We start from the raw sequence: 27,746 nt of genomic DNA, 5'->3' as shown, positions 1-27,746 counted from the left end.
AGGTGTGTATGTGTGAAATCTAAAATTGACGAGAAAGTTGCTTGTGACTTGTGACTTGTCCTCAAGGACTGACAATACTTGAGACTAGATTTTGACTTGGGACAGAAATGCGTATAACAGCTGAACTCATGGAGTTTGTCATCTTAAACATCATGGGCAATGCAATAATGATGAGTAACTTTACAAACAAAAATACTTCATTTGGTATTTATTGCATTTTACAAGGAGTCCTAACTAATCCTTCAAGAATGTAAAATGTTTAAATAAAACACCTGAAAGAAATGTGTTTGCAATATATTAGTAAGAGTGAATAAAAGCAGTTTATGTGTGTTTCTACTGACGGTCATCGTTACTGTGCAGCCCCGTTATCATGCAAATGATGCAGGACGCGTGGCCCATGTGTCATGCCCTTTTAAGAAAAATGAGAAATAGTAGGGAGTGACGTCTGCTGCGCACAGAGAGGCCGGAGGCAGACTGACACTTGCGGAGCGGCGAAAGACAGCGAGCGAGAAACGGTGAGTGGAAACGCCAAACTTTACTACATGCTAAACGCGGTCAAGTAAGTCATTTGCGTGGGAGCACGACGCGTCGACACACGCGGGATAGTAAGCAGACACAGCAGGTTGTACGGCTCGTGTTATACATGTCGGATAAATGAGAAGAATTGTCCGCAAGTACAAAACGGAGTGTGCACTCCCATTTTAGTCAAGGCCGGGCGGAAGGGCAGGTAACGCTAGCAGTCGAGACTTTCCCGAGAAAATACACCGTGGTGCGGGTTGATTTTTAAACCTGCCACGCCCGGTGGACGTGTGAGCGGTGAATGCGCTTGATTGCGGCGTGTTTGTGACAACCTAGCTGTGTTTTGAATGTACGCTGAGGAGAGGAATGTGTCGCCTAGCTAGCTCGCTAGCTAACGAGCTGTAGCTAACGTTAGCGGTGTTGAAGTGTCGGCGGCCGCAGTCAAAGCTAGCTAGTTAGCGGCATTTTGCTAACAAGCTTTGGTTACGGGATTTAGTGCAGTTGTTGGTATGAAACTAGATTGTTTGGGAACAGATGCTGGTCTCGGTTCCCTGGATTATAGACGATGTTATTTTCGTATTAATCTGTAAACTGGTTTATGATTTGAACGTAATTTGATTGATGTTATGGAAGCTAAGGGTGTAATAATCACGCATCGACGGAGTGTTGGTTACTGCTCTGTGGTGTAGTCACTGCCACAGATTGCAGGGACTTGGCCTGGGCGTGATTAGCACATGCTTACTGCTGTAAGCAAATTAGGTAGATTCACATTGAGATAACCCGAGAGCTCAAATGACTCTCTCTTGTCTGGGGCCAAGCTTTGTGTCAGCCTGTTGCAGGATATTTCTGCTGGTGTGAAACGGGGAAGGTGTGTACTCCCATCCTCAAACTATAAACACTCTGCACCTCTGCTTTATTTACAACAGAATATCACAGTTTCCAAGTGAAGTAGACATTTCTCTTTTTCACCCCGTGGTTAACTGAAATGAGCCTCACCCTGAAGATCCCCTAATCTCCCCACAGCCCAGGTTTGATGAAGAGATACAGGCTGTAAAACCCACTTCCTCCCCCTCTGTTAGCAGCCTTCTGTCTGCAGTCTTGAACAGGAACAGAGACTGGAAGAGGCTATTTTAGTAGGTAGCTACTCCTTTTCCAGCCTATCAGCACGAAACCTTTCTTGCACTCTGGAAAGAGGATGTGGTTACAGGTCAGGGCCCCAGCGACACAGATGTATTCTGCTGATGGTGTTTGTCAGTTACAGATCTTTGTCATAATTAAGACACAGCGCAGTTTTGTTCTGACTCATAGATGGCATTCAGGGTTGTAGTGGACCTCAAAAGAGATGCGACTACTATGTAACGAGATAACGGCAGTTTCAGAGAAGATTGCGCAGGAAGTTTGACAAGGTCTTCTTCAGTGAGATTAGAGCATCCTCGTTACGCATAGGTCTTGGTTATCTGTTCGAGTTTGTCTTTCCCACGTGAAGGTTAGCTCTAATAAGAAACATTCTGTGAAAAGCCTTTATTTGTTTAAGCTCAGGGGTAACGTTTTATTTTACAGGCTCGTAAATTCCTAATTTACTAGGAAGTTTCCTAGAAAGAACTATATAATTTGGTACTAATTAGAGGCAGGGTTCACTTGGTATACTCCATTACTTCCAATTACCTGCTAAGATAGCTATTGTTTTTGCTATTTCTTTTGCAAAAATGTGCAATTTTGACAACGGGCAATCATGCAGTTTAGCATATGAAGGCTTAACGTTTGTAATGAGATAAATTCAATAACACATTTGAATTAAAATGTATAAATTTCAACTTGCGTTGAAGTGGAGCTGTACTTTTAGGGAAATTCCTCTGGATTTCAACATCTGTTTTTAAACTCAACACAACTTGCTTAACGGACCCTTTTTCTACCCCCTATAATTAGCACTATATAACAGTTATTTCCAAGACATTTTCAAGACACTATTAGGGTAACAGTAAAAAGGTTAGCTGTAAAATGAAGGGACCTTTCCATGACAGTTTATCTGCTGTCAGTAGTTTCTGGGTTATTCTCCTAAAGTTAGTGGGTTTCATATGCTAAGCTCGGTGTGAATGAGTGCTGTGAACTGTGGTTGTGGTGGAGGTAGTAATGAGTAACCCGGAGCTCATCAATATAGAAAACACAACACTCTGCCAGAGCAACTATTATCTCACCCTGGTTTTTTTTTTTTCAACCCTTAAACCTCAAGGGGTTATATATTTGTTTCCCAGCGTAGCTTCTGTAATTATCATGTGGATCAACAGGCAAAAAAACATGACACATGTCGGTATCATGCTGTTAGCTTAACCAACGGATGTGTGCATGGTCACCATCCGCACTGGGTGGACGATACAGAGGGCAGCTGTCAATCATACCGCCCTGCTGAGTCAGGCACTTTGACAGCCTCATCGCTGTCGGATTCGCCCCACTACACCAGGAAATTTTGCATCCTGGATTTTGTAGTTGTAGCTGTGAAGCCTTCTGCTCTCTAATTTCAGTCTCTCCAAGTTTGAGACGTAGTTTTATCCAGACACGTTCGCTGCGTATTCTTGCTAGCAGTGGCACCTCGTCCAAGTTCCAGCCCTAGATGGATGCATACTTTTGGCTGTAGAGGGTGAGTGATGCAGTGATGTCATGGCGGAGCATGTTTTCTGTGGCATGTGGCTTCCCCTCGCTCCTTATTTGCTGGGGTTACTACGAGAGCAGAGGAACAGCAGCAGCAGCAGCAGCGTGTTTGTTTTGTGGGGAATGACGGTGTGTAACTGAGGGCAATGGAAAGCGAGAGAGGTTTGATTTTTAAAGCCAGATGTCCTTAAATGGCCTTGTGTTTGTGCGACAGGCGTTTGAGAGAGTGCAGCGTTGTGTGTAGTTGTCCTGGTATGAAAGTTTGTAGAAAAGTTGTCGAAGTAAGAGCATTATTTCAGCCTTTTTGTAAAAAAAATACTAGTTGGGAGTGGGAAGCTGAAAAAGAACGGAGTTAAAATTAGACGGGTTTGTTCACGCATTGAGTCAGAAGCGGGATTTGTTTTGGCGTTGATTAGTAATATCATTTGAGTTGGGGAGAGTGGCATTTGTGTCTTGGCAGGCTTCAGGAGCAACCACTTTGTCATTCTCCACAACATGAATCAGCACACGCTCGCTGAGAATTGTCGTCCTTCACTCCTACTCGAAGCTCAGTAAGACATGCAAGTCCTTTCAAGTGGTTTAACGCTCAATGAAGCATTTTTACTTCAAAACTTAATTGTCTTTATTCGTATGCAAAAGTTGAGCTTCGCAGTCAGCTTTCCAGCACATTACCTGCTAATCAACATACAGGGGACGGCAGTTGTGTAAAAGATAGTACAAGGTTCATTTATTGTCATGGTTCAACAGGGTTGTGCAACAAAATGGAGTTCGTAGTCCCATTTTGCTACATAAAGATGCATACCACCAGACTTGCATATGTTATAGTTTGGTTATTGTGTTAGCTGATACGTCTGTAACGCTTGCCAGGCGGCAGCAGGGTGAACGGGCTTTGGGCGGGGTGGGTATTGTCTTTTTATGTGCTTTGGGCTCTTCGCAGGCACCTCCTTGTCACCAATATCACTGATGCTCGGTAGATGGGTACCAATGATGTTCTGGGCGGTTTTAATCACCCGCCGTAGAGCTCCACATAGTACTGCCCCATACCAGTTAGTAATGTCTCCAGTCAGGAGGACTAATGTTCATTTCCTAAATGAGTATTACTGTAGAACGTGTGAGAATCTGGAGTAGAAAGTCCACCACTCCATGTTGTGAAAGTGACTGTTTCCAACCATTTTTTCATGTTGCCATTTTTGCTTTGGTAAGCACCCACAATTGATTAAAGTAAAAAAAGTCCTTTTTGGTTGGGTAGTTGGTTACCAATTTAATATTAAACCTATAAAAACATTGACCACACAATGCTTTTGTATTTTCTTTATGATTTGAAAATGGCATGTGGCTTATACAGTATTTGTTATAAATGTAAAAGTTGAATGAAAAGGTAATGATACCATTTTTGGAAAAAATAGATCCTGCAAATGATATCTTTCTAATCAGATTTTGCTCAACTTTTATTCCATTTTTTTCTTTACTTTTCTTTAATTTCTTTTTCAGAAATGCATGCATCCTTTATTTTCATCGTTATTAAAGTGAACAACATACCCGTGTAGCAGGAAGCAAAACTGCACTTTTTGATGTGTAGCGTTTTCTATTGAGGCACCCAGCCTCCCGAAATGAATAGTGTTGGCCTCCTCTAACACCAGGAGCAACTATTCAATTGCTCACTAGTTTCTTGTAAAATGTAGGTGTCAGTTGAAACTTTTCCAGTCCTTTAAAAATACATTCAGGTATTTCTGTTCTAAAATATTCAAATAATATGCCTTACACACACCTCAGTTTTGCTCATCCTTCGAGGATTTGTAAGCACAGTAACTGTGCTTGACAGAGTAGACGTCCTCTAAAACATCTGCAGAAGTCCCATAATAATCTCAGTTACCGTCACAGAGCGGGTTCCTGCTGGGGTTCAGTCCACAGTGTCCACACAGGAACCATAGCTGACATGTGAGGCCTAGTCTGAAGAGTGACATTGTCTGTATGACATTGTATGCGACACTGTGCATGCACTTGACTCTCCAGTTGCGCGTTTACATTAGTGCAGCAGGGACTGTTTGCAACAGCACTCGTGCAGCCCTGCTCTTTTTCCTTCCAATGGCTCCTCCCTGATCGTGCAAGGAGAACTTCTCTTTGTGTGTAGAGGATTACCGAGTATGAATTATTCACAGTCCAGGTTTTATGTCCCACATGGCCACTGCTTGTGTTTGAAGTTGGAGGTCCTTGGTTGCTTTGTCCACCCCTCTGAGTATTTAGGAGTGTGCTCTAAAAAGAACAGTGTAGGAGGCGATCAGCTGCTTCCCAGAATGGCTTCCTATTAGCTATTTAATGGTTTGCAAAAAGGGTTGGTTTATCAAGAGAGGCTATATGTTCTCCCTTGAGACCTGATTTCAACTTGAAGCCACTTACTGATTATTATTTTTTTTTGCACAGCCTTGATGCCAACATGCTGCACTTTTCAACCCATGACCGAAAAGTTCTATACTCTGGTTTGGGGATCGATTGCTTTAAAGTGCAGTCGAAGAAATCAGTAACTTGGCAGCCTAAATGTGGTACAGTTAGGCACAAGGATGGTGATTGCCATTTACTGTAGCTCCCATAATGATGGCGTTGCCTTACCCGAGTCTACACTGTGATGTAGTATTACACTTTAATCTTCATTTTCAGTGCAGGAACAGTCGCTGAAAATGGGGAGTTCAATTTTTCACATGTATTGAAGTAGGGTTTCAACAAATTATTATTTTCATTATAGATTAGTCCAATAGTTATTTTCTCGAGTAGTCATTTGGTCAATAAAAAGTCAGAAAATTGTGACCTCTTCAGATGTCTCGATTTGTCTGACTGGCAGTAAGTTCAGTATTCAGTTAACAGTCGTAGAAGGAAGGAACCCTGACGATGTTTATGTTTGAGACGCTGGAAACGGAGAGTTTTGGCACTTATTTTCTTAAAGTCCTGAAAGTTTGCAAAGAATCCGAAATCCCCCCCAGTTCACCCAGCCACAGCCCTCAGTGCAGTCGTCTCTCTGAAGCCCTACACACGGTGACCCAGTTGACTAACCCAACTGACTTTACGCCACAATGTGTGCCAACGATTCGAAGCCTCTGCATCCCAGTCGAATATTCCCCTCCCCTCAGCTATTTTTCGTCATTAGTCGAAAACTGACAATAGTTTTCTGTTTTACAGTACCAAGAAGGAGTGAGTAACTAAAACATCTGACAGCAGGGTGTGTTTTGTTGTGTGAAGGCCAGATGATTGTGTCAGTAAGAGGAATATCTGCCAGATCCATGTATCCTCATCATCTCCCCTTCAGTTCCCCCTCCACTCACACACACCACAGCTGGTTTGTGTTAGAGAGGGGTCACATACTCCTCACCTCCTCCACCCTGAAGCAGCTCCACTTATGGGTGTTCCCTCCATTGTTGTGCTGCTTGTTGTCCATAACCTCCAGGAATGACTAGAATCCTTCCTTCTTGGTGTCGAAAAACTCACAGACCAGGCTGGGAAAACTACTTTGTTTTGCTTCAAAAGTTGGATCTTGTTTTGTTTTGTTTTTGTTAATCTACTTTTGCACCTCACTCATTTTGTCTCTCCCATTTTGCCTTTCTCCATTTGTCCAGTGCAGACTGTTGGGCTGTCCGGTGAAGCAAACCCGCCATGCGTGAATACAAGCTAGTGGTGTTAGGCTCTGGAGGTGTGGGCAAGTCCGCTCTGGTAAGTATCCTGAGCAAAATCCTGAACTTTTATGCATTTTCTTGTCGTTTCAAGATTGTGAGGAGACCGTAAATGTCTGTGAAATGTTGCGTACTCTGCTTAGCTAACCTCAACCAGGTGTCGGAGTTAATCCCTCAAACTGGCAGGCTGACATGCTTTGAGCGTAAGACATTATCTGGTGAACTCGCTCTACCCCTAATGTAAACCTACCATGAAGCACACTCCTAACGTAGACCTCTTTTATTTAAATTTATGTGTCTCATGTCTATAAGATGAATCAGACTTTTTTTTTTTTTTCTTGCATCCTGGCTGGTCTGACTGGCACCACCATGAACATCCTCTTCTTCAGTTGCCCTGTCGAGCCGTTGTGATAAACACAGCGAGGACACATGATACTTTTGCCGCTCTGGATGATGTTTTGTTCCTGTTGCCGGCAGGTCACATTGATCTGACGTTTGCTCGCTCTGTGTCTTCTCTTGCAGACAGTTCAGTTTGTACAAGGAATCTTTGTGGAAAAATATGACCCGACAATAGAAGACTCGTACAGAAAGGTGAGTGTCCCCTTGGGGGGGGCGGGGGGGGAGGAGGAGGAGGAGAATGAGCTGATTGTTAGCAGCTGCTTTGCAGGTTCACATCATGATATTGTTTTTTCTCATCGGACTCCCTTCTATCTCATCTGTGTTGGATTTTGCTCTGTGTTGGATTTTAGATTTGGAATATTATGTCTCAATTAAAATAAATCATATAATCTGTTTTTTTCTCTTGCAGCAAGTGGAGGTAGATGGGCAGCAATGTATGCTTGAAATTCTCGACACAGCAGGCACAGTAAGTGAACTCTATACCCCTGAATTCTCTGTTGATACTGTTTTACTGTGATTAAGGATCCCAGAGTCACTGTATCGAACACATTTTAGGAGGAAAACTGTCTATTTGACATTCCTCCTTCTGTTAAGGGATCAGTAACAGAATCCTTAACATTTAAACTTACTAAACAGCAGCATGTTGACATTTAGCCTCACAGCATGGCTGTTCATGTAGAAATGGCTTTCTTTTTCTCCAGCACAATCGTGTGTGTGTGTGTGTGTGTGTGTGTGTGTGTGCGTGTAATTTTATGTATGTTGATGGTGCAGAAGCAACATGCTTGTTTCCTGTGGAAACTCTGAGGGCGATGATAGTTCACCTACGATACACAATGGTGTGACTGTGCTGTGGAAAGACTCAACAGAGATGCAGCACTTCCACTGCAGAACATCTGTCACTATATGTACTGAATCTCAGAACCAGTCAGAACATTGTGATTTCCTGTTACGTGTTGGACTTTTACAATAACCATTCAAGAGTTTTTACAAAATGCCAGAGAACATGTGACGGAGCTCATGACCCGTCTTTCCTCTTCCTGTTCCCCGCTGTGTAGGAGCAGTTCACAGCGATGAGGGACTTGTACATGAAGAACGGCCAAGGCTTCGCCCTGGTATACTCCATCACAGCACAGTCCACCTTCAACGACCTGCAGGACCTGAGAGAACAGATCCTACGAGTAAAGGACACAGAGGATGTAAGTACACAGTGTGTGCACCGCTTACATGAACTTGTCCACATCTTCAGAAAACCTTTTTTCTTTTTATTTTTATTGTGGCAATAACACAGAGAGTGGAAAACAGTGCAGAAATGTTCCCGGCTCCACACTTCTGTGTTCTCAGCCGCCTACATTGTTCGCCATCTGGTTGCACTGTTGCTATGGTTACCATTTTAACACTGTAATCCTCTCATGCCGGTGCAAATTTGTATTGCCTCGACATAATGCGCAGGGTGTCACGGTGTCATTTTCTGTGTAGTGAAAACAATGAGAAAGCCCTTACTGATGTTTTGTATGTAGCCTAGCATAAAGATTAGCATCACGGAGGTCCCTCTGTGGTTCGATCACTTCATCTGTGTTTAACATGGACACAGAGCCAAAGTCCCCACTAAGCTAAGAGTCTGGTAAAGGGAGGGGAATGTCTTTGTCTCACAAGTGGATGTTCAACCCTTAATCTTCTTTCTTTACACCCATATGATGTAGTTTTCTGCTCCAAGATCTGTAATGGAGGAAATAAAGAGAGCATGCGTCATGTCATTATTGTGCTGTTAGTTGGAAGCGCAGTTCTACTTTACTGAATCTCTTTTGAATTGTGAGGCTGTAGAGTGAGTGAGCCCTGCATCCCCTCTCTGCTGGGCCAGATAGTGCGTCAGCAGGATCTCAGATGCCCTTTTTTGGTGATCTCTGGAGGGAATGAATGTTACCATATCTCTCTCTCTCCCTCTTTCCTTCCCTCGCTCTCTCCCTCTCAACTATCTCTGCAGCCTGGCGCTGAAGTTTTACACTCTTTTCTGCGCATCTTTCCTGCTCCCTTTCCTCTGTATCTAGTCCAGTATGCTCTCGTTGCTCTTTGCCGACCCCCCCCCCCCTCTTCGCTATGGTCTCACTGTGGTCTGGAACTCTGCGGGTGATTGGACTGTCGGCGATGAAAGGAAAGCCTGAGCCCATCAGAAAACACACCGGATTGTGAGGTTGTAGAACATCATTAGAGGCTTCGTGGTTAGGGAACTGAGGTTAGCCTCAGGCGAACAGATGGATTGCAGGATCAGCGGCTCCTCAACTTGCAAGAAAACAGTTGACGTCCTTTTCTTTCTCTGTGGTCCCTCTGAATATTTCCCCAGTTTGTGTTTATCCGAGTGGTACAGCCACTCTGTCGGCTATCAGTCCACTGGTGATTCATCCCTTCACCTATGATGGCCGTGACATCTGTTTATCTCTCCTCGCCCCTTGCAGGAACACACGACCAAAGGAAACGCTTAACGTGTTTTCTTTCTTCTTTTTTTCCATCCAAGAGGACCGTTTTCTTATTAGGAGAAAGCTTTCATGCTATTGTTAACGCAGACCTTCTAGCTGCTGCTGCAGCTGTTCTCGTTCTTGGCTCTTGCACGCACCATTTACTGCAAAGCTGGCAAAATGTACAGACGCACTTGATATTGCCAAGCTCAATTAACAAGCCTTTTAAAATGACCGTACATTGATTGCAGTCAGGCCAAATTCCATCTCCTTAAAGAAGTCATTAAGAGAGGAGAATAAAGTGAAAGAGTAAATGAAAAGCTCACTCCTCTTACTTCCTTCCACAGTTCTTACGTAAGAGAGGTCTTATGACTTTTCTGGGCCGTCTCTGCTTGTGTGACTCCGATGGTGCTAATGCCTGACTCCGTGCTTGTGACTCACTCCTCCATTTGCAACGACTGGCTCCATTAATTTAAGCTGCTCCATGCTCCCCCGTTCTGGGTTCCCCACAATCCGATCATGCCATCGTGGGCGGGACAGGACCTGTCTGTAGCATGTTAACTGCGTCTGAACGGATTCTCTGTGGGCTGCGTGGATTCTTCCTCCAAGTAGGCTAATGCTGCCTTGTGTGCTGCTGACACTGAACATTTTTGGCTTCCCTGCATACCTCCATCCTACCATCCCCTCACTCTCTCCATCCTTTTCATCCCAGCTCAGCTCACAGTTTGTGTTGGGAGGGCATACCACTAGTTCTCCCAGGACCCCTGGGAGAAATGTCGTTCAGCAGTCCAGTGCGAGGGCTTGTTTGGATATCAAACATCAAGCAGCAACCTCCACGGGGTTAATCTAAACATTGCAGTTTCCTGTCGTCTGCCCCACAGCCCAGAGAGGGCGAGGGAGAGAGGGAGAAATGAAAAACGGAGCCTGGAACAGTCATACTATGCCTTTAATAGTATTACATTTGGCCATACTGCTGTCAAACAACCTCTGAACAGTAGACTTGGGAGAAGGTCTCAGGTTTGAGCAAGCTAGCACATGTTGGGGTACTACCATGTTGCTTAGAAATATCCAGTTTTTCCAGATCCACAAGACCCATTTGGGTGCAGTTTGTGAACCAGGAGAAGGGAGCGAAGGCAGGATTTCCCATGCATGGATTTATTTGTTGCCGTCCCCACCACAAATAGATTTCTCCCAGCTGATATATTATTGGCGCCTGTTGTGCTGCCTGCAACATTTTCCACTAGTTGATTATGTCTCCTGCTTGTTAGGCTGCACCACAAACACAAATATCCTGGGAACCCGAGAACACCGAGACAAAATGCTGAACTCTTCCTCAAACTTGAGCCTGGAGCCTTACTCCGTTGTCATATAGCTATAGTAAAGTTCAAGCGCTGAATGAACGCAATCTACACAAAGGGGCATGCATACAGTCTCGCACTATCGTGGAATCCAGCTGAAATGTTGGAAAACATTCAGGAAGGAAAGCGATGTTATCCCGGCAGGGCGGGGCTGCCATGACTTCCTCCGGGGCCAGCGTGCTCCCTAGATAGACGGTCAGGAAACAGCAGGCAGGATGAGACGCATCCCGACACCCTGACCGCCTGTGACAGTCGGCGCTGAAGTTTTGCCCAGATTATTCTCTCTTCCTCAGAGAGTTTTGTTTATTTTTTGACCTTGGTTAAAACGGCTGATTTGAGGCACAAAAGAAGAAGTGTTGGGTATTTCTGGGAGATTCCAAACCCAGATCCACTTCATGTCGGTGGTTGTGTTCTCAGTTAATGCTTTCCTTTTTATAAAGAAACAAAACTAACAGAAACTGCATTAATTGTGAGTTCATATTGATTCTTTAATCTCTTTTGTCAGTGTTGTGCAACCTAATTGATTTTCCTTCTGCCGTCCCTCGGGGATGGATTGATTTCCTTGATTGTCTTTGTGCCTCTTTAATCCAGGCTTTAGATTTAAATTAATGGGCTACTTAGCTGTTAACAAACATGTGTCCACATGTGGACCCTTCACAGATTTTAATGTCACCAGTGTGCTCGAGAAGAGCTGTGCCTATAAGGTTAGATTTGTTCTTTCAAGGGAAGACGTTCATTCATCACACACACTGATGAGTGCCAACAAGATGCCGCTCAAAGCTTTGTTGCTTTATTTAAATCTGTTTCCATCACTTGCTGCACGTTGTCTTTGATACACCGCCTCTCCCCATCCAGGCTTTGTCGTATTCTTGGCATTCTTCTTTTTTTTTTTTTTTTTTTTAAATGCACAACTTGAATGCACTCTTTGAATCCAAACATGCATCCTTATGCATTAGCAAATTTAGAATCGTTTTGTTAAAAGGAAGAAAAAAAACGTTTTTCATGACTTCAGTTGTTTTCTAAAAAGTAGAATTTAGATTAGTGTTAACACGTTGTAAATGGTAGCTTGCAATAACTCTCACTGTCCCCTTGTTCCATCACCTAATTCCCTTTCTGCTCAAACCCCTCGACTTTTCTATTGTCTCATTTTTAATTCTCCTCTGTTACCAAAGATTGCTCTGTACTTGCTCCCTCTTCTCTCCGTTCTACTCTATTTATTTTTATGGGCTTACTTGTGAACCTTTGGGCGTACCACTCAAAATAAAGTAACACATCTGTGTTTAATTAAACCCTTTTTTTCCCCCCATAGCTTCAAATCTGTAGTTTTTATTTATATATTGATGTATTCATTTGAGCACAATCTTAAACACTTTAGAAGAGAGAATGATGCGTTTTGGTTGCATGTATGAAGTTTATTTAGTTTTTATGACTTAAAATCACAAGCTTGCCTCAAAGGGATCCTTGCTGTTTGTCCTCAGGTGCCGATGATCCTGGTGGGGAACAAGTGCGACTTGGAGGATGAGCGTGTGGTGGGGAAGGAGCAGGGCCAGAACCTGGCCCGACAGTGGAACCACTGTGCCTTTTTAGAGTCCTCTGCTAAGTCAAAGATCAACGTCCTCGATGTGAGTACACACACACACGCATCCCCCCCACTGGTGGCCCTCCTGTTTTAAACAACTAATCTTCAAAATACCAGCCGTAATATTACATTCATCTCTCAGGGAAAAGCTGACCTAGTTGTAAAAGGGACCTCATCTGAGTTTTATTTTTGTGTTAACAAAGACCAGTATAATTATACCTGCTACTCAGTGCTACACCCCTTAAACTCTGTGTGTAAACGTCTGCATCAATGCATAATAGTGAATGCTTAAAGGTCCCACAGTGTGAAAAGATGTTCCTTGTACGAAAGAGATTTTATCACTGTATTTACTCACCGACACTTTTCTCTTTGTCACGTCATTCCTAGATCTTCTACGACCTGGTCAGACAGATAAATAGGAAAACGCCAGTGGAAAAGAAGAAGGCGAAAAAGAAATCCAACTGTGTGCTGCTTTAAAGACCCCCACACCCCCTCCTCCAGCCCCTGCAGCAGCTCTGAGCCAGGTGTGTGTGTGTGTGTCTGTCTAAAACCGGCTCACCTATTCATGAGGTCATGATGCATAGGCTGTCGGGTTAATTAGTGTTGCATAATAACGTTGATCTTTCTACGTCATCTCAGATGATGCTGCTCACATCAGTGGTAGTTAATCATTCATCACAGTCTATTGTGGGTGTGTTTGCCTGCAGTGAAGTGAAATGAGTCTGTGTAGCCTGGTATTACATTGTGTCATCAGTGGTTACCGTCCCGTCTCAGGCTCAAACTTTCACCTGGTACTGGGAACCTTTTGAGGAACTCACTGAGTTTTGACTGCAGGAACCAGGGTCTAAATGCACCCCCCAAAAACCGTATGTCTTTGTTTGATAACATAGGAAAGTTGGGCTTTGCTGTCCGATTCCCAACTAATTAAAAAAAAAAAGACAGAGATTGCTCGAGCGAGCCAAGCGGGCAAGTGGTAGAGACGGAGAGCGCGGCGGTGTTGTGAGCAAAAGCCAAAAACAACCAAAAACCTTTTCACGGCCGTCGTTTAAAACCCAGATAAATAACCCTAAAACTCAAAAGATGAGGCCGAGTGTTTCCCCCTGCGACCACCAGCAGCCCTCGCCCGGTGGCGTGTTGCTTTTTTCATACGTCAGCGGACCAATATGCCGAATCTTCACTGGTCTTTAGACTGTTAAGGTAACGCAGACAACACTCGGCTGAAGGAACCAGATAGTTCCGTAGACTAAAATTGCCAGGAACCTCTTGGTGGTAAAGCGGCTTAACAAGGACTTCAGCACATAAGGGAAAAGAGACGGAGCAACAGATGGTGCAAGTGGGAAATATTGACTTTATTCCTAATGAACTGACCTCATATTAACACTCCACCTGGTTTCATCTAACTGGACCCAGTAGATGTTAAAAGTGTTTTTAGTGTTGCAGTTATTTCAGGGCAACTTACTGGCGTTGAACAGTGTGATCTTGGTCTATTCTGGGACGAACACGTAGTTATTGTTCATAGAGGAACTATTCCATGTGACGGATCAGACGTGTTTTTTTGTAACTTGCATGTGTGGGACCTGTCTCGTCCCTTTTTCTAAAAATGACTACATATGTCATTTCTTTGATGCTGATTAGTTACAGATCCAGTTAACGTTTCGGAGCACGGCAACATCCCGTGAGTCAGCCTTCAAAAGTGTGAAGTGCTTTCATTTGCAATTTTTTACTTCTTCGTTGCTGTTGAATGAGTGTGATGTGTGATGGCTGGATTTAAATGTGGACCTCAGCAGACTGCAACAGCTGGTAAAGTCTGAGGAAATCCGGATCTGTCATCAGGTTGTTTCCCAGGAAAATTAGAATCGCTTCTTCTTCTTTCAGTGTTTTTTACATCTTGGCCCGTTTGTTGTAATGAGGAAGTCTGAAAAAAGACTGGCTCCGTAAACGAGGCTGCTGATTCCCGTCAAGCCTTCTAAACAGGTCAGTTTTAGACTGGCCTTGACTGAATTTACTGTGTGTGATGCACTAATTCATCTTCATCCGTACTCGGTGATGGATTGTAGATTGACGGTACAAAGGAGCTCCGATCAATGCAGCCCTATTTGTAAGCATTGGTAGTTGCATTTCTTTTCACTCTGCTTTAATTGTACGGACATTTTTCTACAATTGTCCTAAACATGCATTTTAATTCAGCTCCAGGTTGGCAATTTAAACAAGATCCTCTGTCATGATACAGAAACTTTTGTGCTATATTTGTATCCTAATGTTTTTGGAGAATTCAGCTGAGAAACTGTTATAAATAAATGAAAAACAATGTGCGTATTCGCTTAGTCGGATCAGACCCAAAATGTAATGGGTTCCTACCTCGCCCATGCTTCACTCTTCCACCTTTCAAAAGACATGAAAATCACATGAACATAACCTCCTTGGCGGAGGTGACACGGTAACTTAAATACCCGATCAAATCAAGGAACCTCATCACACTGGTACCGATAATGCCTAAATTACCATAACTCATATTAATTTGTAATAATGATTAACACACAGAAATGGCAAATGCACAGTCACCCGGTATGAGCGGTGAGGCATAATCCAAGCAGGAGACGTTTTTAGTGCTGTTCACATTAACCAAAAACCCACTGTAGGTCGGAGGTCACTATGAGCTCCTGATAAGATTTAACCCGGTTAACCCACCGCTCGCCCACTTACAAAGTCCCGGTAAGAATGTTTCCACTCTGATGTGGAAAGTTTCCTTTGAAAGATGACTTTAGATTCAGTCAGTTGAGCAAATCTTGTGAGATCTCATGACGTGTATCCAGCCTCACATGGAGATTACAAAGCTGGGCCTCAGTATTTCCAAAAGTTGACGGTGTGAGTCTAAAGGGGTCACTTTGCTTGGAAAGAGCTGTTCCCCATGGCCACTCTCAAGGTCAGGGTGAAGAGCCTCCTCGAAGGCATTCATAGAGCGGCACCTGGATGTACGTAGTAAAAGTGATGGAAGTTGTTGTGTGAGGAATGGAAAAAAAACAGAGCTGGACTGAAAAGTTTAAGCTTTGCCTGCAAGGGGTGTGATTGTCTGTCAGTGGAAAGTTACTGCAGATGGTACCTCAGCTCAGTGACTTCTTCATCGGGACACTCGCTGGATCCTCATTGGCAACTAAACAGAGGAATGTCCTTTCTCTTCTGTCAATTGTACGGCGCAGTTTTGCTGGTTGACATTTAAAAAAAAAAAAAAAAAAAAAATCTGTGTCCAGTAAATAAAAGAAGTTCTTGTAAGATGTCCCGTGTTGCACTAGTGACTATTCTATGGGATCAGCTCGCTTGGAACCTCGACCGAGGCGGTACCAAAAAGAGAACCAGGTACTCTCCGCAACCTTTTCTAACGGGAAACCAAAAACACAGTGCTGAGTAGAGCCGTGCCATGCATCCTCAACACGTAGTTGGCCCGTGTTTGTTGATTGTACAGGAGCCTCTATGCTTCATGCGGCCTTCTGTTTTGTACGCCCACTGCTTCTGATCAGTGAGCCTAATGTTCTACAGGGTAGCAAGATGAGAAGGGAGCTGGAGGTCTTCACTACAAGCCGTATCTTCTGTGGGTGTCGACCAGACTGAATCGTCCTAGATGATGACACTTCACCATGTTTAGGGCTGCTGTCCTGTAGCTGACCCCCCCCCCCCCCCACCCCTTTTTTTTTTTTTTTTTTTATCTGAGTGAACAATTAATTCCTTTCAGGATTTCAGTATCTCATAATTACTATATTCTCCGCTGACGGCATCAAAACACGAAGCCCTTCTGCTGAACTTCCTGTATTGAGAGCGATTATTCCCTCTGGTGTGATCGCTTCATTCTTCCCATAAAATTCTAGCGTCCGCGTCCCTGTAGCATACAGTGCACTTAATATCACAACAGACGGGTAAAGGATTCTACACTAGACCGTGTGATCTTTGTGCGAATACAACTTTGATATGGCGGATAACGTGGGATTAGTAAAACAGACGGCACCATTGTGCCCAGCCCAGACATCAGGGTCGCTAACCCACCCACTGCGTTCCTCGTCTGAATCCATCTGTGTTGGTCAGTTAGTGGTCCGGTGTGTGAGACTGGGGGCCTCTGTCAGCCGGCCCTGGGGCGGTGTCTGCCCAGTGAACCAATGCTAATGGGATTACAGCGCCGCTGTTCCACTGCTCACAACACACAAGCTCATACACTGTAGGGGGGTGGGGGTACAGTGCCAGCCTCGGACAGCACCGAGAGAAAGCGCTAATGGGACGTTTCACTTTGTACAACATGGGCGTTTTCCAGTTTGCTGACCTCATGAGCCGCCGGTCTCTGATTTATCCGTCACCGTCTTCACTGGGACAGAAATTGACTCGTAGCTGAAACCTGATATGATGGTGTATTGATTCTTAGTTAATCGATATAGTCGGTATTTGCAGTTTTGTAGACTTTTTAAAACTTGTATTTTGTAGGACATGCTGGATAGAGGCAGTTAAAAAGAAGCAGTTTGTCCTTAATGATCGAAGTGTAACCGTGTATGTGAGACTCATGCTAGCACATGTAGCAACAGGCGGCCTTCTGTTCCTCCGTGTTGTCTGCAGTGTCGAGTCAGATGTGCCCACATGTTGTTTTATCACCTCAATGTGAGCCTTTGCAATTAGAGTTTATAGACTTGCTACTTGTCTTTTTAAACTTTGAAATCTCAAAGTTCGATGTTACTCCAGCTGTGAGTTAAGCATGTACCTCTCTAACGAACTACACAGTGAGCTCTTTCTCAAAGCAGGAAAAGCACAGGTGAAACCAATGCCGTTAGTTCTGGCTGCGTACCATTCAAGGGCTCCAGGTGGCCGTGCCAGTGAGCTACAGTAGCGTGCACAACGTCACGGCCCTGGAACATTTGATTGGAATGCAGACATCTTTTAATATTGTCAATAACAAATGTGTCTGCTGGGAAAAACAGACACATACTTCCAGGACTGTGGTCTGTGTTCCCTCAGGCTTTGTTGTTAAAAAAAAAAAAAAAAAAGGACATTGGGTCAACCCAAAATTAAAGCATTTCCATAAAAGTTTACAAACAAATGAATGTGCCGACGACAGCTGCGGACGCAGTCCTTGTGTTTTCTGGTTGTCCGTCTGTCCGGTCCGTTCTCATGATGTCTCAGGAACACCTGGAATGAATTTCTTCAAATTTGACTCAAACGTGGATTCAAGGATGAACTGATTTAGAGTTTGGTGGTCAAAGGTCACTGTGACCTCACAAACCCTATGATATCGTCATCTAAGAATTGATGTGTTGTGTGCAGATTGTGAAGCCCCCTGAGACAGATTTGTGATATTGGATAAAATGATCAGGATAAGAAATGTCTTTCTTCCTTAACATCAAAATGTATGCGAATAGTGACCCTGATTTCTGTTTTCTCCTCCTACGTTACACTGCTATGCCTCCTCCAGATGTAATGTCATTGACCGGCCACTAGAGGGCTCTCACAGCTGGTCCATGGTGTTTTTGTAAATCCTAACCAGGCTATGAAATGAGGACTTACCACTGTGCTGTCTTACAGAAATGCTGTAATGAAGAACTGTTGCCCTGATTGGAACGTGCCAGCATTCCAACAGCCCCGCCCACCCACCTCCCCTCCCTCCATCAGCCATAAAAACGGTGAATCAGCTGACTGAACTGCTCCTATCAAAGACGAGGATGATCTACACCAGAGAGAGAGAGAGAGAGAGAGATGGAGAGAGTAAAGACAGTAAGAGAGAGAGATGACTCTGGTCTCTCGCCTCCGAGGACCTTCCTCTGTGTCTCAGTTTCAGTGTGAACCCTGAACGGACAGTCTCTATTTTCTGCACCAACAAACACCACAAACTTAAGATGATGATGATGATGATGATGATGATAAAAGCCTCTGAACGTTTAAAAGAAAAAGTGTCCATGAGCCGCCTACATGGCCAGAGACAGCCCCCTTACTCTCTTTCTTTTTTTGACAGATTAACAAAAAGAATATAACGGCGTTAAAAAGAAGGAAAACAAAGTTAAAACTTGGATTCAGTATTTTTCATCTTTTTCATTATCAATATTGTATTTGAAAGACATGGAAGTTGACCTATTTTTAGTTGTATGATTATAAATATTCTTCAAAAACAAGCATGATAAAATGCATCAGTTAAGTGTAGATGTTTTCAAGTGGAACAGTGAGAATTATTTTATAGCCATACACCTATTCTCCATGCCCGTCATGTCAGTGATGATAGATCAAGGTCTATAATATGAGTTATTTTTATTATATATATTTTTTTCTTTGTTCGCCCTGTTGTTCATGGAATTCTCTTCTGCGAATATCTCTCTCTGATGTGACTTAATTTTATACTCAGTCACTGGGATTTCATAGCTCCCATAATATATTCTAATGCCATTTTTTTGCATATTAATGCTTCAGAAAAATGGGTCTTTTATAGAAGAAATATGGGGAAAAATAAGGATTGATTTCTATGTCTCTTGAAGCTGAAATATATTATACTAAACCAACTCTAATAATGCTTCTTGTGTTTTTCTGTCAATGATGTTCCAGCTTTTATGGATTATTAAAGTACATTTTAGTACATTTTCATTATATTGGTCAATGTATTTTTGTGAATTAAACTTTTATCCAAAGCAGATTTGACTTATTTGAGAAGAGTGAAATTAAAAGATGATTTTTTTTTTTTTTTATTATTATTAAAGGGTTGGAAACTTGATATGGAACCAACATAGTAATTGTGGGGACATTTAAGTGAGCTGTTGAGTATTGTTTCTACACCGTGAAACCAGTCTTGTCATTAATCAACAGATGCCAGAGAGGGGACAGTTTGTCTAATGACCACTGGGTGTCAGTGTATGAACAGAAGTGTTTCACACATTCAGAGGGAACTGATTCAAAACCTTCACCCCAACAGCCGGTTATATAATGTGGAATAATGGGACAATAAATCACAATGAAAGTAGTGCTTCGTTGTCGATAGTTCTTCTTTCCAAAAAACCTGTTGGTTTTGGAAAGTTCCCCTCAGTGTTTGTGGTAAGCTGAGCCGCCACAGCCTGCTTTAATTCTACTTCCTCACCTGAAAGACGGGATCGTCTGTAATCTTCTTTCACTATTTTGCAAAGTGCAAACGAATGCTGAGGGGATTTACAAAAATGTGAATAGATGAACGGTTGAAGGCTACATTGAATATATTCTGATTTGTTTGGTGAAATAACAGCTTAGGTGTCTTGAATATCAACTTGAAAGATAAATCACTTTGTGATTTTGAATTTGATGACAGCTTAAACTTACTTTAACTCTTGTACATAATCACTTACAAACTTAGGCTCGTGTTTTCAAACCAGGAGACGCAAACGTGATTACAGTTGGACTTTAAACAAGACTTACTTTTGAAAGGACACATTATTCCTTTTACAAAGGAAAAGTTGACTTCTTAAGCCGATTTTGCTGTAATTGTTTCAATAGTTGTATTGTGATATATTTTTTCTGAAAAAAATCAATTGAGAAACGGTTGATGGATTTAAAAAACAATCAAGACTTTGCACATATAGGAAGTTAAATGCCTGATAAATAACGGCACTTCATCTCACACATACCATAATACTGTATATATGGTCGCATCAACTCTAATGTATGTTATATTTATATGCCAGGAGTCAAAATAACCTGACAGGCTGTGAGCAGGAGCACTTTTTAAACAGAGAGAGAGAAAAAAAAATGCTGCATCACCTAAGCTCCTTATGTCTCAGAGGGGGACGTGTCAAGCAGAGGAGGATGCTAAATGTCTGCTGGTGAGAACGGTGCAGAAGGGATTAGAAGGTATGACTCACTTCTTCTTCTTGTTTTTTTTACTCTTATCACCTACACTGCAGCCTTGATCGGGCCCTTAATCCCTTTAGTGGCTGAGAAGCGAAGTAATACCAAAACACTTTTGCATTCATTATCCTCTGTGAAATAATGCCCGCTGTCATCCTCCAGACTCCCCTGGCTTCTGAGGTTTCTTCAGCTTCTCCATGTCCCCGAGGACAAGCAGGAAGGCTCTTTGGTACCAGGTGGGCTCGAGTCAAATCAAAGCACTCTCCTATGATCCTCGCTAGTATGCAGCCACTGGAGCTTGTTCAAAACATGGTTTAATACGCTTAATATTTTACATATCCTTGGTTCAAAATTGGGATATTTTAATGCTACAACAAACGACAACATTTTAGTGTGCTTCACACTTTGTAGCAACAGCTTCTGTACCTGTTCAAACATGACGATACCCCGATGAACACAGGGAGGTTCATAAGGAAAGTGTTCTGCTGTAGAAGTATCAGCAGAGTAACTCCCAATGGGACAGAGGCATCGTTGCCGTTTCAAGCGTTCTGTTTCACATTTAATTTAAACCATCGCAGCTGGTGTGTATCAGCTGTCATTTCCTGACACCTCTATCTGCTCTTGGTGACGGTTTTAAAGTACAGCCGAAACTTGATACTCCAACACTGCCTCTGTGCCATTTGGAGTAATTTGACTTTTGTTTAGCAGGTTTTATAAACAGTGGATCTCCTGGTTTGACCCCCCCCCCCCCCCATCAAACACCGTTGGGAAGAACGGGTATGCGTATTGGCCAACATCAGTGCCCAACCTCACGGTTTTGGGGCTGACCTGCAGGCCCAGATCCCAAAATCGTGTGTAAAGCCTTCCTGGAAGAGTGGAGGTTATTATGGCAGTATATTAATGTGCTGATTTTGGAATAAGATGCTCAACAATCACATGTAAAAAATTCTCAACAACTATTGGACGGATGGCCATGCCAAGACGTTCATGTTCCCCAGAGGATGACTCTTATTGACTTTGGTGATCCTCTTCTTTTCTTTTGGTTTTGTGTGAAATGTCTCAACAGTCAGTCGGTCTTCTGTCCCCGGATGACTCGTGGAAACTTTGGTGAACCTCTGACTTTTCATCTAGTGCCATCATCTGGTCAAAAACTAATGACATCCCCATCAGCATCAGCTGTGCTGAGAGATGATAACTCATGCAAGAGATGTCACACTTTGAAGTGCGCAGTGTCTTCTGCACACGTCAACTTTTCTTCAGTGAAATATAAAGTCTTACGGGTGGCACTTTTTATCAAAAATATTGGCGTCTTTAATTAAGCCACTGAATTACATCTTCAACACAGTTTGAGGTTTTGATCGTGCAATGGCAGCATAAAACACTCTCAGAGATTGCAACAATAAATTTGAATTCTAAAGGAGGGGCCTTCAAACAACAGCCATCATTCATCCATTCAAGGCCCCTAAACCTATTAGAAAAGATTATATATTTCATCTGTAATGTCATCCCCATATCCCCCCCCCCCACACACACCTACACACACACACACACACACACACACACACCCTCTCTCCTTCCACTCGCCAGATCAATTAGCAGATTAGTGGTTGTGTGGGATAGATTGAAGGCCTGAGCTCAGGATATCATCTGTGTCTAATGCATTTTCTGGAGAGGGAGTGAACATGAGCTTCACTGTCAGGGGACTATTGACAGTTTGGAGTGCAGGGTTACGTTTGCCCTCCGAGGATTCATCATCTGCCATTTCCTGTCTGTAATTTATTTACTTTGATAATGCCCACTGAGGCTGTATTGATGTTCAGGTAATTATCTAATATTCCATATATTTTAATGCCAGGTTCCCCCTTCCTTCACTATGTTGTATATATGTTTCACATGTAAAAGGCTGTTTAATATATTTCTTGAATTTCCTTTCTTTTGTGCCTTTTTCTCAATCATTTATAGTGTTTCTCTATTCATTTTCTCATTCATGTTGTTAACATGGCTATAACATTGCTTTCTGTGATTACACATTTTTTTCTTCGTATTTTTCATTGTTGACTCAAATTATTGAGGATTTGATCGGGTATTTCTGTGCAAGATTGTACTACTTCTGGACTATATTTTCTCAATAAAATATACTGTATATCACATATATATCTTTAGATACGCATACATGGTACACAGACTACCCTGTCTGCTCCAATTTAAAATGCTTTTCATGTCTTTGTTTTTTTCCTTCCCATTGTTGAATGTATAAGTTTTCTATGGACAGTCTGCCTGTCATTGCACACAGTTTTTCCATTAACATGCAGGGCTTCAGTTCTTGGATGATGCTTTTCCCCCTCTGGTATGTTTGCATGAGGAATAAGAGGCAATTTGTTCACAGCAAATTCCACCTGTATTTACACAGTCAGTCTGTGTCTTTGTTTACACTCACGTATATAGTTGCACAGGTTTGTGGCTTGACTGTTTAGACAGCAGTGTGACTCTTTAATTCTGACGGCCAGCGTACGTAGAGGTGGAGTCAGTCTAGTCATAGTCTTAATATTTTATTATGATATTAATAAAAAAATTTAAATCAGTTTAGCAACAGCAGCAGTTTGACTTTCTGTACTTTTATATAGTAATGAATTTTAACAGCTGCAGTGTCAGTTATTGATATCGTTGTCGCCATTTTTGTACTTTATTCATACTTCAAAAAGATTTGATACAGTTGATCATTAAATAATCTTCAGCAGACTGCAGTATTTAGTTCTCGGTGATGTTGCAATCACTTGATTCCAAGCGTATCTTACAGGGAGAAGTTACATTGTTGTGGCTGATGGTTGTGAACATTGTCGCACGTAATGTTGTTGAACTAATAGTTTCACAATGTTAACCAAATGTCATTATTCGTTTCTGCAAGCATAACACAAGGTTTGTGTGAAGTTTTTTGATCAAACTTTTTTATCTTCAGAAACGTCGAGGTCTTACATATCCCATGGTTTTCAGAAATATGCAGCGGCTGGGTTGCCCATTTTCAGTCTGCTTTCCAGATATGATTTAGTGATTATGAATGCTGTTTTGTTTTTAGGTCCGACTTGAAAAAGAGACATTGTTCCCTAATTGAATAAAAGTTACCATAATTATTTGTATTATTGTTTTACTCTCTACTGTGTTCATTTGCTCAATGACACTACACTTCTACCCTTTGAAATGCTGCACACTTCAAGCAGTCTGTTAGATAAATAAGACATCACAAAGTATTTCACCTGAAAAGGAAGATTTATCCAGTAAGGCTTCCTGGTTCATGGCATGTACACTTTGTGATCACAAGAGAACATTGAAAAATCAATGCTAATGAATTTAAAAACCAAAGTGGCAGCCGCTCTTCGAGGACCTTCCTGTGTCTGTCGGCTTGAGTTGCAGTCAATTACTCCTGTCTGTGTTGAGATTGTGCTAATGCATCACAGCCTCTGATAGTAAATAATAAATGTCCCCCATCATCTCACCTTGAAGAAGTGTTTTTATTACTATCATCAGACAAACAGATGCAGCTATTGCTTAAAGGTAAAAGCAACATGCAAAAAAGTGTATTTATGTTGAGACGTTGAGACGTTTATCAACTTTTGATTATGTAGCCTCCTAGGCAGTAATACATTTCTGTCAAGACTTGTTGTTTTTACAGTCAAAAAACATACAGACTGAAATCCATCATGAAAGAGGACACAGTGTTTTCCATCAACAGAAATGTAATCGAATACAATCTAAGCTCTATACCTGCTGCGTTTTACACGAAGCCTTTGGCTTTATCTCAATAACTCACTCATATTATAAAGTTTTTATCACTGCTGATTTCTTCCACCTGACTGGAACAAGTTATGGCAAATATTTTGAGAAGCCTGAGTTCATCCTTGACCGCGAAAATAGAAGTTTGACAACAACAGACCAGCAGACCGGCATTGCTAACTATAAAGTTACAATGCTGTCATAGCCAACAACCACAAAGACATATATTAACAACAATCTGATAGTAACATCAGATTATTCATCAGACTCATGAAAATATGCAGCAAAAACTCTCCAAGTGCTTAAAAAAGAAGGACAATCAATTCATAGACTAATTAATCATGTTTATAATCAGGCTTAACTTCACACAAACAACATACATTGCAGTAATAATTATAGGGCAATGCAGCTCTTGCTCTGTTGTGTGCGAATCTCTTTCTTCTTTATTAAATTAGAGCACTTCAGCACTAATGTTGATCATACAGTATGTGTAGTGTAGAGCATGCTTTTACATAGACATGGCCCTCATCAGAATTCTCAACGCTGTGCTGTTATAACTGATGCTTCTTACGTGTTTTCAAAAGATTTGGGATTCAAATCATATCTTGCACATCCTGACATCATCTGACTGAGCCGCTCCTCCTCCATAATTCATGATTTCATTATTGATTCACCCATCATTGAATTTACTTATTTTTCCAGGTAAAACCTTTTTTTCCGCCGTATGTGCATGCTAATGTTTTTTGAGCATCTTTTTTCGTTTTAAATGCAAATCATTCATGAGAGACTGAGGTATTTCCAGCTGCTAAGCATGTCTCCCCTGAAAATGTCAATAGCTCATTAGATGAGGGCTCTCCTCTCTTGTTCTCATGGGCTTTTTTTCATCATTACTTCATTCTCCCTCCTCATCACCAGCTCCCACATGTTACACACCGCAACCGGTGTGTACGTGTGTGTGTGCATGATGGTCATTAGAGAGGAGGCGATGGGGGCAGTGGTGTTAGTGATATTTCAATATCAATTCTCTCCAAGGCCCTCACTCTCTGCTGCTCCCCCTCTTTGCTAATCTGACCTTGGACCTCTACCCAGTGATGTAGTAGCAGGTCATTGACCTGCATAGTTGTTAATGGTGGTGGAGGAGACTTAATGTTTCCTCTGTCACCACATTTATTCAGGGATTTAATCAGAAGTGTTTTTCTTTTATTTTTTCCCCGTCTTTGTTGCGTATGTATCTTAATAATTAGTCAATGGGATTAATTGGGCTTGGATCTTTTTTATGATCTAATCTATTTATCTGTATAATGAATGTCTTCTACTTTCTGTAATCTATCGTGTTGCGTTTCCTGCAAATTAAAATTGGATCTTGTCGCCATCAGATGCCGTATTAAATCGTATCAAGGAAAGCAGATTTGCAGTTATGTTATTAGATTATGTCGCGGTGTAGCACCAGGACATAACTCTATTGAATTAATCTTTTCTTTCTGGTTTTCCCTGCATTATATGTATTCTGTGTCACAGCACACGTGTATAACCAGCCAGACACTACAACAAATGAGCTTTGACCCTGAGGTGATCCTCAAAGACAGAAACACATTCTTCATGAGGCAGCTGCTGACATCTGGCCATTTGCAGACACAGAGTCTGAACATGGAGTCTGCCTGTCGGTACAATTCTTTACTTGCTTCCCTCCTGTTCGTCATATAGTCAGGTATGGGAAAACTCAGCCATTAAACCTTCATGGTATTTGAACAAAACAGAATAAAAAAATGAACAAAACAATGTATGTTGCGGGAAAATTGATTGGACTATGGGTTGAATCTCTGAGCCATTATCCACCTTGAACTGCAGTCAGGGCTGCAGAGCACTCTGCCATTGATTTAAAACCCTAACAAAGGAGCAGAGGGGACCTCGTATCATTACACGGCTTTATATTATAGAGAACAGGAGCATTTTTCCTCATGGATGAAACCACATTAAGGGCATGTTCACTCTGGCAAATGGAGCTCTTGTCAGGTGATAAAATCCTGTCCTTCTGCTCTTTGCAGCTCACGAAGGAGAGGTTCACCCTCATGAGTGCGATGGCCACTTTCCGCATGCAGTCACGTTTGTGGGCCGACATCGAGGGGGAAAAACGGTTGGAACAATGGAAAATCAAGGGGGTGGGGGGGACCGGGGAAGTATGGCTTGGAGCATAAAATCAGAGCCACTGGAGAGGGCTACTCCCTCATTGAATTCTGCTCTCCTGTTCTGCTGACATGGAGGTTTGTGGCTGTAATGAATATCTTGCCTGGGATTGTTGAGGCTTCCCTGGGCTGCTCTGTATTCAGCAGCAGCTCAACACAAGGTAGACTCTATGACTCTACGGATGGATGGTTAGAGCTCCCTTTTTCCTGCTCTAGTCCTTGATGAAATTCATTGCTTGTGTAATAGAGGATTTATTGTGCGCTGACTGGGTTTCATAATCTTCTCTCAATGCACAGTGGAGATAAATCAGCCCCCAGAAACTCATTTTGAGGTATAATTGCTTGCACATCCACTTCCTCACCTGGGGTTTGCCATTTAGTTGCACTATGCCTTTGGTGAAATAAGAGCAAAAACACCAGCAAATGAAAAAAACATCTGTTGACATTATGGGAAAATTGATTCAAGAGTGTTTGCTTTCAAAATGTAAGGCTTTGCTTGAAAATGATCCTCAATGAGAAGTTTTGTAATAAGTATCTCTTTAACAATCATTAATGTATTTTGATGATTTTTAGGTATTGCTTTGGCCTTATTCTGTCAAGATCCACCACAGATTGTTACTTATTGTGATTAAACTGACAGATCGCTTGGCCCTTACAGTTAGTTTGGAGAGTGGTGTCTTTTTGTTACCTTTCCAAAACTCCATAACACAAGACGAAACGTGAAAGGAATGTGTATGTTTTACATAAATTGCAAACGTTGAGCATGTCGGCTACATTATGACATTATTTTGAAGGGTTAGGTAACGATAGCAGTAACTGCAACCAGACTTGATATCTGAGATAGCGTTACGTGTGCCAGACACATTACTTACTCCTCATTTTGCTACAAGGTGTAGCAGCAGTAAGGGGAGAATCTTAATGAATAGTCAATTTTGAGTAAAGTTGGACATTTTACAATAATCCACTACCATCCCCTATTGTTTCTGTAAAATTACATTTTTCACCATAATTCTAAAAAATTAAATGTAATTTGCTCGATTCTGGTATTATTTTTAGGAGAAAGACAAGTGAGATGCAGAGAACAACAAAATGAATATGGCACAGTAGAAAACAAGTGACTTTAATAACAAGTGACATTAGAAAAAAACACAAACAAAGGCATCTTTTTTTGGCTTCCTTTTTTTTGTAAAAATCAGACCGAGGAAATTCCTTTTATATGAAATCCGTCAATGGAATCTCGTGGCCAGGAAGAGGAAGGTTTCGGCCAACTGGCTTCGCATCACAGAGCTCAGTCTTCATCACCACATCATCCACACACACACACACACACACACACACACACACACGCACACACACAC

At 42.2% G+C, this 27,746-nt stretch overlaps 1 protein-coding gene across 4 annotated transcripts; it reads left to right on the top strand.

Moving 5' to 3' along the window:
- The first annotated feature begins 422 nt into the window (after positions 1-422).
- LOC116382177 (ras-related protein Rap-1A-like) lies at positions 423-19,255 on the top strand. 4 transcript variants are annotated; one of them, XM_031844991.1, is made up of 8 exons: positions 423-515; positions 6,776-6,864; positions 7,347-7,415; positions 7,633-7,689; positions 8,279-8,419; positions 12,510-12,653; positions 12,998-13,134; positions 18,164-19,255. In XM_031844991.1, the coding sequence occupies exons 2-7, from the start codon at positions 6,808-6,810 to the stop codon at positions 13,085-13,087; spliced, it is 558 nt and encodes a 185-aa protein (XP_031700851.1). In that variant the 5' UTR covers positions 423-515; positions 6,776-6,807; the 3' UTR covers positions 13,088-13,134; positions 18,164-19,255. The 4 variants fall into 4 exon arrangements, with proteins under 4 accessions (XP_031700851.1, XP_031700875.1, XP_031700860.1 ...); XM_031845015.1 differs by having other exon boundaries at positions 476-515; positions 6,771-6,864; XM_031845000.1 differs by lacking the exon at positions 423-515 and adding an exon at positions 588-3,154.
- The last annotated feature ends 8,491 nt before the right edge of the window (positions 19,256-27,746 follow it).

The sequence above is a fragment of the Anarrhichthys ocellatus genome, unplaced genomic scaffold (assembly GCF_004355925.1).
Source record: "Anarrhichthys ocellatus isolate YVR2014 unplaced genomic scaffold, GSC_Weel_1.0 scaffold1, whole genome shotgun sequence".
In the NCBI taxonomy this organism is placed as follows: Eukaryota; Metazoa; Chordata; class Actinopteri; order Perciformes; family Anarhichadidae; genus Anarrhichthys; species Anarrhichthys ocellatus.
Note: the sequence above shows the minus strand (reverse complement) of the source record. Positions and strands in the feature narration are given on the sequence as shown.

Bases quoted from the DNA above. Each gene is read 5' to 3' on its own strand.
- LOC116382177 (XM_031844991.1), top strand. From the start codon at position 6,808: ATGCGTGAATACAAGCTAGTGGTGTTAGGCTCTGGAGGTGTGGGCAAG. The intron at 7,416-7,632 runs GTGAGTGTCCCC...TTTCTCTTGCAG, and splicing joins TAGAAGACTCGTACAGAAAG to CAAGTGGAGGTAGATGGGCA. The intron at 7,690-8,278 runs GTAAGTGAACTC...CCCGCTGTGTAG, and splicing joins TTCTCGACACAGCAGGCACA to GAGCAGTTCACAGCGATGAG.